This window comes from Palaemon carinicauda, chromosome 7 (genome assembly GCF_036898095.1).
Source record: "Palaemon carinicauda isolate YSFRI2023 chromosome 7, ASM3689809v2, whole genome shotgun sequence".
Lineage (NCBI taxonomy): Eukaryota > Metazoa > Arthropoda > Malacostraca > Decapoda > Palaemonidae > Palaemon > Palaemon carinicauda.
This window is the reverse complement of record NC_090731.1, coordinates 53,862,726-53,879,225: the sequence shown is the minus strand read 5'-3', so window position 1 is coordinate 53,879,225 and position 16,500 is coordinate 53,862,726. Positions and strand designations below refer to the sequence as shown.

Sequence of the window (16,500 nt, the reverse complement as noted above, 5' to 3'; positions counted from 1 at the left end):
TGATGATTGTTTGGCTGACTCCTCCTCTTTTTCCTTTTCTAAAGGAAAGTCATTCAGATATATTGATAACAACCATAATATAGACAGCAGCTATTCAGAGATCAACACAGGAGATCCTGCATGCATTGATAAGAACATCTATTAGATCCCAGGCATGGATATTCTGTCTCGGACATCACCACAAGTCTTTCTGCGAAGATTGATATGTAAGGTATATTTGCTTTAGTGATTGTTTCAGTCCTCTAGGCCCTTTATGTTGCGTTTTTCAATCCTTCTTCCCTACCATAACTTAATCTTATAAGTATCATTTTTATACGTTTTACCTGCAAGTATTTTTCTTGTCCTTATTTTCAGTCATTTGACGTGGAAACTTCTTTTGGGAACATTTTCAATTTCTATTATTCATTTCAGGATTGATAAGGACTATATTTAAAGATAAATTTTATTGTTTATAAAACAGACACAATTTTCTATCTTATTTATTAACATTTCTAAATCAAGGTAAATAAATTCTTTCAGGTTAGGATTTGTGTAGTCTGGGTTTTTTTTTTTCTTTATTGAGTGGTTTAGTCCCAATTTTACTTACAGTAGGAAGTTTAAATTTCATGGTTTTGTTTAAGTTTTAATATGTTTCAATTATTACATTATATTTATTCTTCTATAAAATAATTTTACATTTTAAGTACAACATTCATGTTAAAAATTTCATCATTTCATCATCAATCAGGGGGAGCAAAGATATTATCGTTAGAGTTACTCAATGCATATTGACAGATACCATTAGACGAGTATATACGAGGTGCCATTGGGTGATAACTGAGAGGTGAGGTGAATGCAACTAAACTTTATTTAACAATCATTGAGTTTATATACAGCGACTTACGAGGAAGAACGTCAGAAAAACTCAAGCATGATAAAGCTTGTGCTAGCATTATAGCACCGGTTGGTCTATTAAAAGTGCAAGGAAAAGTGAGTGATACGATAGAAATCAAAACCGTTACAGAGTACGAGCGTGTATGATATACGTCCGGTACATAGCTTCACCCCCCATTTCACACATATGTGAAATGGGGCACCTTGCTCTTGAGAAGAGGCAGGTCATCTTGCACGAGGTATGCAGGTTTAAGACGATCAATGGAGACCCAGTCTTCTTTGCAACCAATTTTCCGTAAGAATGACTTCGTTGTTCGACAGATCACAAGCAAAGGCCCCGTGTAAGGGGGTGTTAGTAGGGGTTTGCTGGTATCGTTACACAAGAAAACGTACGATGACTTGTACATATCTGTTGGTATATGTTACTTCACTAGGAGCTTGTAAGTTAAGCGGCAGGGAGTAAATTTTCCCACAACGTAACGTAGGCACTGAAGACTGTCGGAGAAGGTTGCATATGGGGAAAATTCTGAAGGGATGACCAACGGGTCACCATATTTCATTTCAGCGGCCGAGGCATCAAAATGCATCTTTAGGGGTGGTCCTTAGTTTCAAGAGGACCCAGGGAAGCTAGGTAAACCAGATAAAGTCCTTACAGAGGGTCATCAAACATTCCGTGGGCAGCAGGGTTGTAGGCGGCTGTCTGATGTAGAGGGATTACCAAGAGATTCACTAATGATGTCCACAATTTAGAGGTGAAAGTGGTACCCCTATCAAAAGTAATATGCTTAGGGATACCAGATATTGCTATCCATCCAGAGAGTAAGGCAGATGTCCATGAGGAGGACATTGCAGTTTCCATGGGAATGGCTTCAGGCCAAAGAGTGGAGCGGTCGTTGGAGGTGAACAGGTAACGGTGTCCTTGGGATGTGGATAGGGGCCCAACAATGTCAACGTGAATGTTGGCAAAGTGAAGCTGAGGTTTAGAAAAGGTGCCCACTCCTGAAATCATGTGCCAATGCACTTTTAAAGCTTGGTATGAAGTACAGGTGCAGACCTAATCCTTAGCATCTATAGTAATGCCATGTCAAAGGAACATCGTCTTCAGTAGCTGTGCAGTAGCTCGGCGCAAGGGATGTGAAAGGCCATGAATGAAATCAAACACCTGTCGGCACATGGGAGCAGGTATCCACGGTCCAGATTTACCAGTACTGGTGTCACAGAGGAAGCTGGTGTTAGAGTCGTCGAAGGGGACAACTTCCCAATGGAGGGATGTGCAGGAAACGGTGATAAAGTTTATCATGGCCAGGAATTTTTGCAGTGTTTTGATGGTCAAGGGCATAGGAAAGTTCTGAAGTACCTTTTCAGGGAGGAGTTGGACTCCTTTCAGAGTGATGCAGTGCCCTGAGAATGATACTTTGTTGGCACCAAGGTATACTTGTCATACCGGACTGTAAGGCCGTTGTGTTGTAGGTGGTCGAGCAAAATGTGTAGGTGACGGAGGTGTTCCTTTTTGCAGAAAGAGAACACATGTATGTCATCCACATAACATACACAGAATGGGAGGTCCCCTAAGTTGCCCTCCAAGAAACGTTGAAAAGGGGCCCATTCATTACGAAGGCCAAATCAGGAGTAATTGAAGTTGTGTGTACCAAAGGTGTGGTGATAGCAGTCTTGGGGATGTCTTCTGGGTTCATGGGCCCCGGATAATACCCCTTCAGAAGGTTGAATATGGAGAAAACCTTTGCTTTGTGCAAGTAGGAGATCATGTTGATGATGTTTGAAAGGGGGTAGTGATTTGGTTCTATCTGCATGTTCAAAATCATGTCATCCCCACACAGTCAGAGGGAGCCATTTTTCTTCAGGAAGATGTTTAAGGGTGACGACCATGTGCTGGAGACCTTTTTGCAAAGGCAGACTTCTTCCATTTCGCCGAACGTTTGTTCAACGGCTGCCAAACGACCTGGAGACAGACACCTGAATCTGGCAAACACTGGAGGCCCCGTCATCTTGAAATGGTGATAAAGACCGTGTTTGGCGGGAACCGTGAGTGTTTGGAGACGTTTTGGGCGGAGGACTTTCGGGTACATCATAAGAAGGTGAGTATAGGCACTCATGGCTCTGCAGATGTGGAGAGCAAGGTCGGAGGAGACTGGTTGATGAGGTGTGTATGAGTAAGAGTCTGTGTTGTCTAGCCATCAGTGAACAACATCGACCAGGATGTGATAATGTGAAAGGAAATCCGGGCCGAGGACTAGCAGCATGACATCAACAACTAGAAACTTCCAGTGATATTTGGTGCTTCTAAATTATAATGTGAAGTTCTTTTAACCATTAGCATAGATGGCGGAACCATTGGCAGCAACTAGGTGGACGTCGGCAGATTTAGACAGACTGCATCTTGTCCTGACAAGTGGCTTTGGCAGAAGAGAACGGCAAGCACCCATGTCTACCAAAAATCGCACACCGTACCTACATCATGTAAAAAGAAAAGATTAGTGACAGAAGAGGCCACCGCCACAAGCGATGGCCAACTTACAGAGGACGGTTTGATACTGGACATTTTGATACCGGAGATTTTGATACCGTACATTTTGCTACCGGACATTTTGTGACTAGGCTTTTTCGCTACCGGACATTTCGGTACCACTCTCTCTCTCTCTCTCTCTCTCTCTCTCTCTCTCTCTCTCTCTCTATATATATATATATATATATATATATATATATATATATATATATATATATATATATATATATATATATATATATGCATATATATATATATATATATATATATATATATATATATATATATATATATATATATATATAAGGTATAAAACCAAATTATGTATTAAAAGTGAATTCCAGGGCGCACTTACTTGGGATCTCACTGTGGCGGTGAGATTCAAAACGGTAGCTGACGTTTAATGACCTAGATGTTGCGATGCCTAGATTAGGTTAATCAATATAATCTAATCTATTAAAAGTAGAGTTAAAAATACAAATAGAAAATATGAAAGACTGAAAATCTTTATTTGTGAAATCATATTACAATTATAAAAAAAAAATAAGCAACAATATTATCTAGTTAAAAATGTTTAATGATATGAGGAATGACACGAAGATATTGGATTTTATTTGAAGGGTCATACTGTTCCAGATACGCCTGATACTACGAGTCAACGATGACACTGAAGCTAATTCTGAAATAGAACATACATTCAGATTTGGGGTTTCTTTAAATATTATAGTCCGAGGAGCATCTTGTTTAGAATCAGACATTATTTTCATATGATGATGTGCTACTTTCGATTCCCCTCTGGCCGCTGTAGCTCTATGATTATGATCACCTACAGTCTAAACGATTTTGTTGTCGCTATCACCAATATAGGTGTATACGTGGGCTTTACTCAACCTATTTTCGCACTGCCAATACTTCTTTGAGCCATCCATATTAGTTTTGAGTTTATCATGTATATAGTTTAGATCATTTACTAATTTCTTTCCATTTTTTCGAAGCAATTGAAGGTGGCATGGGTGAAATAATAAAAGTTTAAATATATATATATATATATATATATATATATATATATATATATATATATATATATATATATATATATATATATATATATGTATATATATATATGTAAATATATATATAATTTATAAATATGTATATATATATATATATATATATATATATATATATAAATATATATATATATATATATATATATATACATACATATCCGCAAATTTAGTAGCCGTAGTTGACGGCCAAACGTTAGTAGTAGACTGAGAGTGATAGAAAAGACTGAGAATATTTAGGTTCCGACCAATGTTCACCATAAATAGCCGGTCTTTGAAAAAAATATTTTAACAACAAATTACAAGAAGTTTTGCAATTATTTAAATAACCAATTATAAGAACAGTGTGGCACTTGGAATAAACTCCAATATTGTCACTTGCATTTATATATATATATATATATATATATATATATATATATATATATATATATATATATATATATATGTATATATATATATATATATATATATATATATATATATATATATATATATATGCACATACACACACACACACACACATATATATATATATATATATATATATATATATATATATATATATATATATAAATATATATATATATATATATGTGTGTGTGTGTGTATAAATACATATATATATATATATATATATATATATATATATATATATATATATATATATATATATATATAGATATATATATATCTATATATATATATATATATATATATATATATATATAGATATAGATATAGATATATATATATCTATATATATATATATATATATATATATATATATATATATATAGTGGTATCGAAGTGTCCGGTAGTGAAAAAGTAGTTATAAAATGTCGGGTAGCGAAATGTCTGGTTTCAAAATGCCCAGTATCCAAATTTCCAGTGTCAAACTGTCCTAGAACCACTTACACGCTTTTTTGGCCACTGACAACTGTTCGAACATTTCTCCACAGCAGCCCTGATCCTAGAGTGGTAGTAGCATAACTACAGCCAATGGGAGTCAGTAAGTGGCTGTAGAGGCTGTTGGTTTTGGCGTGAGCAAGTGGTGGGTCATGAGCAGTTTTGTCGTCGTTCCGGCATGTCACGTGGTGGGCGTCTGTGGCCTAATGCATTCATGTCAGCTTCGGTAAATGTTGAATAGTTGTCCACTTCGTCAGGAGAGGAGGCATTGATGGAGGTTTTGAAGGTGGTGAAGTGGCTGTCCATGAGGCTGTCGACTTTCGTCATCTCCACATCAGTACAAGGACTCTATATCTTAACAACTTTAGTACACAAAAAGAGTTGATGTTTTGTGGTCTCACCTCTGCTCCACTAACATTTGTCAGATTAATGATACAGATTTTGGGAGATATAGAAAAGGTTTAGTTTATCTAGATGAGGATATTATATTCAGTAATAATATAGAAAGTCATGCAAATAACTTAAAAATTGTACTAGAAAGATTGACAGTTGCAGGATTAAAGAATAAGGCAAAGAAGTGTCAGCTTTTAAGGTCATTATTCCACGTGATTAATGAAGAATGACGACGCATGCAAGATACCATGGCCCTTTTATCCAGGAATTTGCAGCATTAGCCCAAGCACTAACCCAGTGGACGAAAAAGTAAAGGATTATGAATGGAAGGATAAACAAGAGATAGCACTTAAATCATTAAAAGGGAAGTTAATGCAAGATCCTATTTTAGTGTACAAAGACTTTGCCAAAGATTTTTATCGAGTATGTGACGGTTCAAGTACTGTACATGATTAGGAGCGGTTCTTTTGCAGAAAGTGGTAACGATAATGAGATCCTTCTATTATGCTAGCTTGGTGTCGTATGCAGCTGAAGAAAATTATAACACCACTGGAAGAGAATGTTTAGCTATTTATAGAAAGTTCAGGCATATTTTATTAGTTCGTAAATATGTATCCACAAGGTCGAACAGTGTTAGTCGAACACCAGTTATTACCAGTTAACACTGGGAAGTTAAAAGAAGTGATGATGACGTCAATAACTGGCACCAAGGAATAACACATTCCTTGGTGCCAGTTCGTGTCGTAGAGTCTGAGCCTCAGGCACTCTACTGAGGGACACATTGGGCAGAGTTTTACTTGTTTACCACCGAATGAACTTTTTTGTACGTAGATTTATTATTATTATTTTATAAATTATCCATAGAATCTCCAAACAGTTCCCATGCCCTATTACGTTATACTATAATACATTTAATTATATCATAGTATTCTATATTATATTAGGTTATTTAAAATTTCATGAAGGTAATAAATAATGAGATATTTATTAAAGAATGTCATCTGCTATTAACTATTTTCAAGTCTCAGATGGAGTTACGAGTAAGGATAAAAAAAAAACTTTTTTTCCATATATATCAAACATTTGTGAGTATATATTTTCACAGTACATAAGGTAGTCAACATTTAATTCTTTTTCACAATATTATCTATTCAATTCTAGGCACAGACTAATAGTAGATATTGTTCTTTTTTGTCAAAACACTTGAGTGTATGAAGAAAGGAGGAACAAAACTCGTCTTTTTTAAGGTATCATTGCTTATAGATCTTATTTTGCAGCTACATAACCCTTATCATTTAAAGATTGCGAGAAATAAATTCATATATATATATATATATATATATATATATATATATATATATATATATATATATATATATATGTGTGTGTGTGTGTGTGTATGTATGTATGTATGTATGTATGTATGTATGTATATATATATATATATATATATATATATATATATATATATATATATATATATATATATATATATATATATATATATATATATATATATGTATATATATATATACACACACATATATATATATATATATATATATATATATATATATAATATATATATATATGTGTGTGTGTGTGTTTATATATATATATATATATATATATATATATATATATATATATATATATATATATATATATATATATATATATATAAATATATATACAAAACATTCAATAATAAGTCAAGAACCATTCAATATTGAGTCATTATGAAAACGTTTACGAAATTTTTCTTCGTATGAGAATTTTTTTTTATTTAAACTGTATTTCATGCTTTGATTTTATGTTTTTATCTGAGTTTTTTTTGCGTTTTCCATTGTAATTTATGTGAATTGCTGCTTAATATAGATTTTTTTTTTTTGAGGGGTTTACGGAAGACAATAATCTAGTTTTTATAGAAAAAAAATATATACCATTATGTCTTGTGTGTGTGTGTGTTTTTTTTTTTTTTGTCATGAGAGATTCACAGTATGTGATGTATATTTCCTGGTTATTCTTTATTACATGTTTATATACTTTCAACAAATGCATGGGTGAAAAGATGCAAAGAAAGGCTCTGATAACTTTTGCTATGCACAGGTTGCTGACTTGTATAATGTAAATTCTCCCCGAAGAATGAACAACTCTTAGAATAAAATTTTTATGTACCTTCTTTCAGAAAAACAACTTGATAAAACAGCCGAGGAAATCCAAGATATTTAATGCTTAGCAAATGATATGGGAAATACAAAAAGGTATATTTTTTTCAAATCTTCATAGAAATGCTCCTAATCTGAATTGAACACTAGTAATCTGGAATTGGTCGTATATCTATAAAATTCCATTATTATATTTCCAAAGAAAAGTTATAAGGAAGATCAGAGAGTATTTCACATTCTTTCGAAAGCCATATAACTACTACTTTTATGACCTATTTTCTCATAGACTATTTAATATATATATATATATATATATATATATATATATATATATATATATATATATATATATATATATAGCATATATATATATATATATATATATATATATATATATTCTATATTTCAACTATTTTTCCAGTAGAATTCAGCAGTTTCGCAGAATATAGGATAGTTATGAATTATATACCTAAATTATTTCACACACCAATGGGCGCTAATTACTTTATCTTCATGACTTCCACTTACCATCATTACCTCACTCATGTTCTCAATTAACCTCATTTCTCTCCTCTTGCAAACACCATAAAACACTTTTACCACCTGCAGTTTCCCTTTAATGTCCTCTAATCAGTACAATCTCTTCTGCATGCAGCGTCTATTCCATATTCCATTCGAGGCTTTTTTTTTTATCAAACTGCTTTACTCCTCAATCTACTTGTCTTTATTCGAACCCCTATATTGCTTCAGCCATATAGAAGCTGATCAAGCAAAGAGAGTAAACTCACCCTTGTTTATACCTAATTTCACACAAAACCAGTAAATCTCCTGACTTCACATTCAGTTAAATGTTATTTCTAAAATTGCAATTTATGGCAAAATCACATTCAAAATATGACATTGGCATATCACAAATTATCAATATAAGAAAAAATTATATTAATTTTGGATGGGTTGTGTTGGCATGGCATATTCTTCCATAACAGACCCTAATGATTCCCAGACACAGAACGTTTAAGGTTCTAGAAGAGTCGATAAGTCAGACGCTACGGTCTTAGGAATGATTAAAAAGAAGTCAGGAATATACAGAAACGATCTTGTGAGGTGTTGGATGGTTTCAGCAAAGCTTACCCAATACCAGACACAAATACTCGTATTTGCTGGAGCCGGAAGAGACTAGGAAAATCGAAATATCGATGACCTTCGGATTATGGTCATTAGTTGGCCAGTTTCGTTACTTTATGACATTTCTAAATTACCATATAAACATAATGGCTTATATATTTCAATATTCCATGAATTTTTACTTGTATTTCTTATTTTCATAAAAAAAAAAAAAACTCTTTAATAATAGTAGCTTGTAGAAAGAGCATGAATCGGTTCATTTCTTATTGGAACATTATATTTTTTTTAGCAAATAAACATTAAATTGCTAATCATTTTTTCCATTAAAATTAATAAATGACGAAAAGTGAAAATGTAGAAAAATAACCCGCATAAAATTACTTTTTGTACGTATATTTGTATCTATGTCTACATAGAAAAAGTAGAGGTTATACTGACCAAATTTTTATTTTGAGACATGTTGTACAGCAATGTGTAGAATATATAAATCCACTTTTGATGGCATTTTTTGGCCTATGAAAAAGTCTTTGATAATGTGCAGAGGCCAGTTTTGTGGAGAGTCTTGCGTTATTGTGGAATTCCTCTTTGAATATGTAGATTTGATTAAGTCTGTTCATGTTCATAGCAAGTGCAAAGTTTATGTAGGGGAGTCCTATCAAATAAATTTACAGTGAACAGCAGAGGACTCTAAGGGAATATGTTGTCACCGATGTTGTTTATCCTCTTCATGAATTTTGTAATATGTAGATACTCGTAAATTGGAGATGGGGGAGAAAGATTGTACTGGATTGGTAATAGGAAATTAGCTGACCTAGAATATGCTGATGACGCTGTCCTTATTAGCAGAAAACCACATGATTTGTAGTGCTTGCTTACCAAAATACAGGAAATATCACAGGAGACTGAGCTCAAGATGAATAAAAGAAAGCCAACTATGATGAAAATGGAATATGCAATGGAAGATAAAATATCATTGGAAGGAAAAGGATTAATGGGGTGGAATCATTTATGTATGTAGGAACTATAATCTCTATTACAGGGGCCTAAGAATTGAACTTTAATACAAGATGGAAAAAAGCATATCAAACAATGGGCATTCTTTTAATTTTTAGAAAATTTTATACACCGTTTCTCAACATGTCAAATATTCGTAAAATTTTATAATCATAGATAGCTTTCAATTTGAATAACTTATTTGTAAAAAAAAAATCGAAGGTATTCATTAGATAAAGAATAACAAATTTAGATTTTAAGAAATAGGAACAATTTCATGAAAAAAAAAATTTATAAAACCGAATGAGCAAAGTGCGGTCAAACAAAGCAAGTAAAATATTTTATCAGAAAAAAAAAAATACAACGTAATTCCCGAAATTCAAAATATTCCCTTTTTTCTAAGCCGACACTAATGCCAGTCTTTTCAGACAATTTCAATTCCTAATTTTTTTATTGCTCTTAAGTTTCCATATGATTGTTATGGAGATCTGAATGTCTTTTTAATGGCATATGCCTGCGGCAATAGAAAGGAGTAAAAAGATCAACCTATTTTTCTCCTTTTTTCTCGTGAAGATTGGTTAATGATTATGTAAAAAAGAATATAGTTTGCAATCTGAAAGAATTTTATATGTTTTATTCTAAATGTTTCTCTCCAATTAAAACTTTATTGAATGTATCAAAACTACAGAATTTCATCGTTATCTCAGACGGATTAATTCATTCCTTTGATATGACGTTGATCCAGATTGATAAATGTAAAAAAAAAGGGTGAAGTTTCCTACCTTCAAAAATTTCTGTTAAGGCAAGCTTTCACACAAATTTCAAGTAAGGGGATATGTAAACCCAATTAAGAACAAATTTGTACGGTTGAATGGTTTAGAAAATGTAATGAAATGTTAGTTTCCATAGAAAATCCCTGTTTACAAAAAGGAAACAAATATTACATGATAGTATTACATTGAAATTTAAAACAAGACAATACAGAGAATAACAGGATACCCAGATTCATAAAACTTAAAAACGCTATCATTAATCATTATCATTAGGAAAGACTAAATTTTCCTGCAACCAAAAGAATTGCATAGAAAAGGCTGTTTATATGATGTTCAGGAAAAGAAATTTCGAGAGAAAGAGAGAGACTAAGGTCATTAATGCCAACATAATCTTGTGGTAGTTCTACCCTCTCTCTCTCTCTCTCTCTCTCTCTCTCTCTCTCTCTCTCTCTCTCTCTCTCTCTCTCTCTCTCTCTCTCTCATTATGTTTCTGAAATGAATAGTCTGTTACTAAGTACAGATGACTTCCAGTACAATACAATGCTTAATCATAAAACAGCACTTATAGATATAATGGAGATGCAAAAATCCCCCTTTCTATATTATTCTATATGCGTTTTAAAGACATTCTTACTTTTGTCATTTTTTAAAATCCTTTTTGACGTTACAAAGTTGCATAAAAAAAACCCCTTGCAGAATACTTCCTTGGATTTAGGGTTATTGTGGCATGATTGGTAACTTCTCTGCCTGGTGTTTGTCAGTCGGAGGATCAAGTCCCGCTCAGACTCGTTAGTGCCATTAGTATCTGCAACCTTACCCTCCTTTTGAGCTAAAGTTGTGGGTTTGGGGGAGCCTATAGGCCTATTTTCTGAGTCATCAGCAGCCATTGCCTGGTCCTCCCTTGTCCTAGCTTGGATGAGTAGGGGGACTTAGGTGCTGATCATTTAATATATGGTTAGTCTCTAGGGCATTGTCCTGCTTGCTAGGGCAATGCTACTGTTCTTTGCCTGTGCCATCCATGAGCGGCCTTTAAACCTTTAAACATGCTAATCCCTCGGTTTTGGAGTAAAGAAAAGATGTAAAGAATTGTGAAAATTTTTTACTTAAAAAATTACAAACCAACGGCTTAGCACCACTTACCACATTTTTGTCTCAACTTGGTCAAAAAGCTATTTTAATGCAATTCTTCAAATAAAGGAATTTTCTATAGAAGAAAATTTCATTCTAGTGCAATAATGAATGTATTAACAAAACGTGTAAAAAATATGTTAACATTACAATTACAACCTACATTTACCAGGTAACACTTAGAAAAGACAAACAAGACTTAAAATAGCCGTTTAGTAGTTACTAACTTACTAAGGTACCTAAACAAAACATAAAAATTACTTGACTAATACACGACACATGAAAGAAAAGATTAAAATATACAATTTTGTTGAGTAAACATATGATTGTACCATGTGACAACAACCACAAACAGCAGATCAGAGTATATACGTTCAGTGAAAAAAAAAATATCGTCAAAATTGATTTGGTAACGCACCACAAATACACATATACAGGGGATCATCCTAAAAAAGCTCTCGGACACAAGGCTTAGTGGACCATAGAAGTGGAACCCCAGATAAAAGTCCATTGCACCACTATTTTAAATTGAAACCAATTAATATATTGAGAAAAAGACAGAATATACAAATACACAATTAAAAGAATATCAAAGTAGCCCGTAAAGTATCTTAAACATATATATGAGGTAAATATATACAATTAAACATATAAACAAAGGTGATATTACACAAAAAAATTAAGGCCTGCAGTATAATAGCCCAAAAGAGGAAAGATCAGGTACTGGGCACTACTAGCATTACTGGCATTACTTTGCTTATGAAAGGGGGGGGGGACTAGTGCAATAATTTGGTCTACTATCTGGAAATGAATGGTAGTAGATGCTGCAGTTTCTGGTACCTAATAACCAGAGCACCACTTGGCAAGTGGTGCTCGCCCATCATATACGGTGAATGTTTGTCATCCTGGAATACAACTTGCAAATCTTCCTATCAGGAAAAAAACTGGCATTTACTACTGTTTGGTGTCATACCACTGGCTCTCATGAGGTATAATGGTTTCCTGTTCCCTGATTGGCACTGGCATTAGCTCCCGATGCAAAAATAGATGTTCTGATTTTAGTCCCCAGGTGTTCTTGGGAGGCATGGCCTTCTTCTTCAAGGCCTTGCATTCTTTTTTGTACAGCAGCCTGGCCTTCCAAATGCATAAGTCTAGAAGGTACCCAAATGAGCTTTATATACCACCACCTGGCCTGCAAAGTATTGTAGAGGTAGGGCAGAATGTTGCTCTTGTCAATGCCATCAATTTTCCCATAGTAATCCTTATCTGCTGCTTATAACGAAGCACTGCCTTTATTGCTGTAACCCCATCATTCTATGAAATGATAGTTATCCTTCCACTGCAGGGTAAGAATCCCTATAGAACAGTAAGCTTTATGTTTCTCCCTAGTAACAGCTTTCTTGTTCATTTCTTTGACTGAGGTGAGTGGAGGATAACCAATCCTGATGGTCTTTGATGTGCCCACATAGAATATGTACAACCAAACTGGACTTTGAGTACGCCAGGAAACCAATGTTATTATTATTATTATTATTATTATTACTTGTTAAGCTAAAACCATAGTTGGAAAAGCAGGATGCTATAAGCCCAGAAGCTCGAACAGGGAAAATAGCCCAGTGAGGAAAAGAAAAAGAGAAAAATTAAATATTTTAAGAAGAGTAACATCATTGAAATAAATATCTCCTATATAGACTTTAACAAAACAAGAGGAGGAGAAATTAGAGAGAATATTATGCCCGAGTGTACCCTCAAGTTGTCTGCATATATAGCAGACTAGTGTGATTACTTCAGAGTCTTGACAAGAGTTAAACCAGTCTTACTGCTGATCTGAAGGGCAGACTCCTCCTCTGTGAGACTTGCATGGTGGCTGTAGAATGTAGTCTCTCCCTGGTAGAGGAGAATGTCATGAATGAAACCATCACTGATAGTCTTGCAGAACAGCTTGTGTACCCCCTTTTCTACCTTGCTCTGAATGTATTGACAAAAGGATTTAGTCCTGGTGCCAGTAGGCCACCATGATCTCCTCCATCGACTGTGTAGGTGTCTCAGCCTCCTTTAGGAACTATCTGATCAATGCACTGAAGAGTGGGCAAATTTTTATGAACCGATTCGTGGTGGTCAGGGTATTCTCATTATTGTTGAAATGAATCAGGGACGTCTGCAGCCAGAACATATTATTTAAAATTACAACTGCCACCCGTTGTAGTTGCATTCTAGTCCATTGTGACTAGTTATCCTCAATCCTAGGCATATGGACGACGCCCATGTAAATGATGATGCTAATGAACACCACCAACATTCTTTTGCCTTCAGAGATTTGTCTGGTAAACAATGTTTTCTGTAACAGGCAGCGTGAGCAGGCTTTGGAAGTATGCATAAGGGGAATGAGTGGATACTAGAGTGCTGTGAACAAAGTCAGTCAGGATGGTACAAGTTTTCTTGACTCTCTTCAATGGAGGGTGTTTGGTTGTCTCCATCTTCCTGGGACTGGGTGTTCAATTTTGGTAGGTTTTCAGACCTCACACGAATCACAGATGCTGATGAAATAATTGAAGGTAAATAATTTATAACAAGATAAAAATTAGGTAGGCGGTATCTTTAAATACATACAATGCCTTCATGACAGTTAATCATTCAAAATACACTTAGTTCACTATAGAAATCAGCCTTTTTAATTCACCAAGTGCAGGTTGGGTTAAAAGTTCCTCATCATTGATATTAAAGAAGGAATCAGAGTCGATGCTTTTATCATCAATAGTTTCAAGGCCATCTTCGACTTCGATTTCACTCTCATACCGGCTCATTAGACGCCACCCGCTTGGGTTTGGCACCATCGGTGAGTATAAAATGGTAGTTGAAAGTTGAAAAAGAAAATAGTTATAACTATTTCTACTATAACTATCATCACGCAAAACGAACAAGAAAGTATTCCATATCCCTAGGCTAGCCTAGCATAACAACATTTTCAAAATGTTTGCACTATACCAGCAGTAACTTAATGTAAATGTGCACCATTTAGCTCACAATGGAAATAAAGTTTGATATACTTCTTTTACTAAGAAGTGGTCAACAATATGGATAATGAGGTAATTGAAATGCCTATATTATTATTATTATTATTATTATTATTATTATTATTATTATTATTATTATTATTATTATTACCCACAAATGAATAATAATGGATAATAATTTGGGGTTGAAACGAAGGAAGGTGGGCTGCAGTCCCCTAGCATTACCAACCAAACTCGGTTGAGACCCTTGTTTGGTAAGGAGGAACATGGGAAAAAAAGGCCCTTTTTTTTGGGGGGGGGGATATCAGCTACCTCCCAAATTTTGGGGAAGGGCCATGGTAGATAGAGAGACAGATTATCATTATTATTATTATTATTATTATTATTATTATTATTATTATTATTATTATTATTATTATTATTGTTGTTGTTGTTGTTGTTATTATTATTATTGTTATCATTATTATTATTATTATTATTATTATTATTATTATTATTATTATTATTATTATTATTATTATTATTATTATTATTATCCACCCTATAACCCTGGTTAGAAAAGCAGGATGCAACAAACCCAAGGGTTACAACAGGAAAAATAGCCCAGTTAGAAAAGAAACAATTTCAATTTGGTTTGAAAAATCACTTGAGGCTTTTCTTCCTTTCCTAAATTTAAAATCAGTAACTTGATGATTTAATAATAATAAAAGGCTGGTAATCAAAAAGCTTCCTGAACACTCACAAGATAAAATATCTGAAGAAATAATGTATATATAATTATGTAGTGTCTTAAACTGAAAAGTTCCTATTTGTTTTATTCACCCATGTCTTGCTATAGTCAAAATTTTCAAATGGCTGCTGATTCAAACTAAAAAAATTTATATTGTATAGTATTACAGGAAACCTGCACTTATTAGTGTGGACTTGACCTTTTTCCTTTTGTTTAAATTAGAGGATTTTATCAATCGCTTTCAGATAGGCTGAAACCAACCAACACCTCACAAGATCGTTTCTATATATTCCTGACTTCTTTTTAATCATTCCTAAGACCGTCGCGTCTGACTTATCGACTCTTCTAGAACCTTAAACTGTCTGTGTCTGGGAATCCTTAGGGTCTATTATGGAAGAATAGCCTTGCCAAAACAACCTATCCGTAATTAATATATTTTTTTCTTAAATTTTTTCAGTATATATAGGGGTGAAACAGTTTCATAAAAAAAGTCTCGAATGGAATATGGAATAGACGCTGCATGCAGAAGAGATTGTACTGATTAGAGGACATTAAAGGGAAACTGCAGGTGGTAAAAGTGTTTTATAGTGTTTGCAAGAGAAGAGAAATGAGGTTAATTGAGAATATGAATGAGGTAATGAGGGTAAGTGGAAGTCATAAAAATTAAGTAATTAGCGCTCATTGTTGTGTGAAATAATTTAGGTATATAATTCATAACTATTCTATATTTTGGGAAACTGCTGAATTCTCCAGGAAAAACAGCTGAAATATATATGTGTATATATATATATATATATATATAT

General features: G+C 33.7%; 1 protein-coding gene across 1 annotated transcript; it reads right to left on the bottom strand.

The window, feature by feature from the left end:
- Positions 1-1,522: 1,522 nt before the first annotated feature.
- LOC137644293 (uncharacterized) lies at positions 1,523-1,882 on the bottom strand. The gene has a single exon (XM_068377284.1). It carries the CDS (start codon positions 1,880-1,882, stop codon positions 1,523-1,525), a length of 360 nt encoding a protein of 119 aa, XP_068233385.1.
- Between the last annotated feature and the right edge of the window lie 14,618 nt (positions 1,883-16,500).

Excerpts from the sequence above, each read along its gene's own strand:
- LOC137644293 (XM_068377284.1), bottom strand. The coding sequence starts at position 1,882 with ATGATTTCAGGAGTGGGCACCTTTTCTAAACCTCAGCTTCACTTTGCC.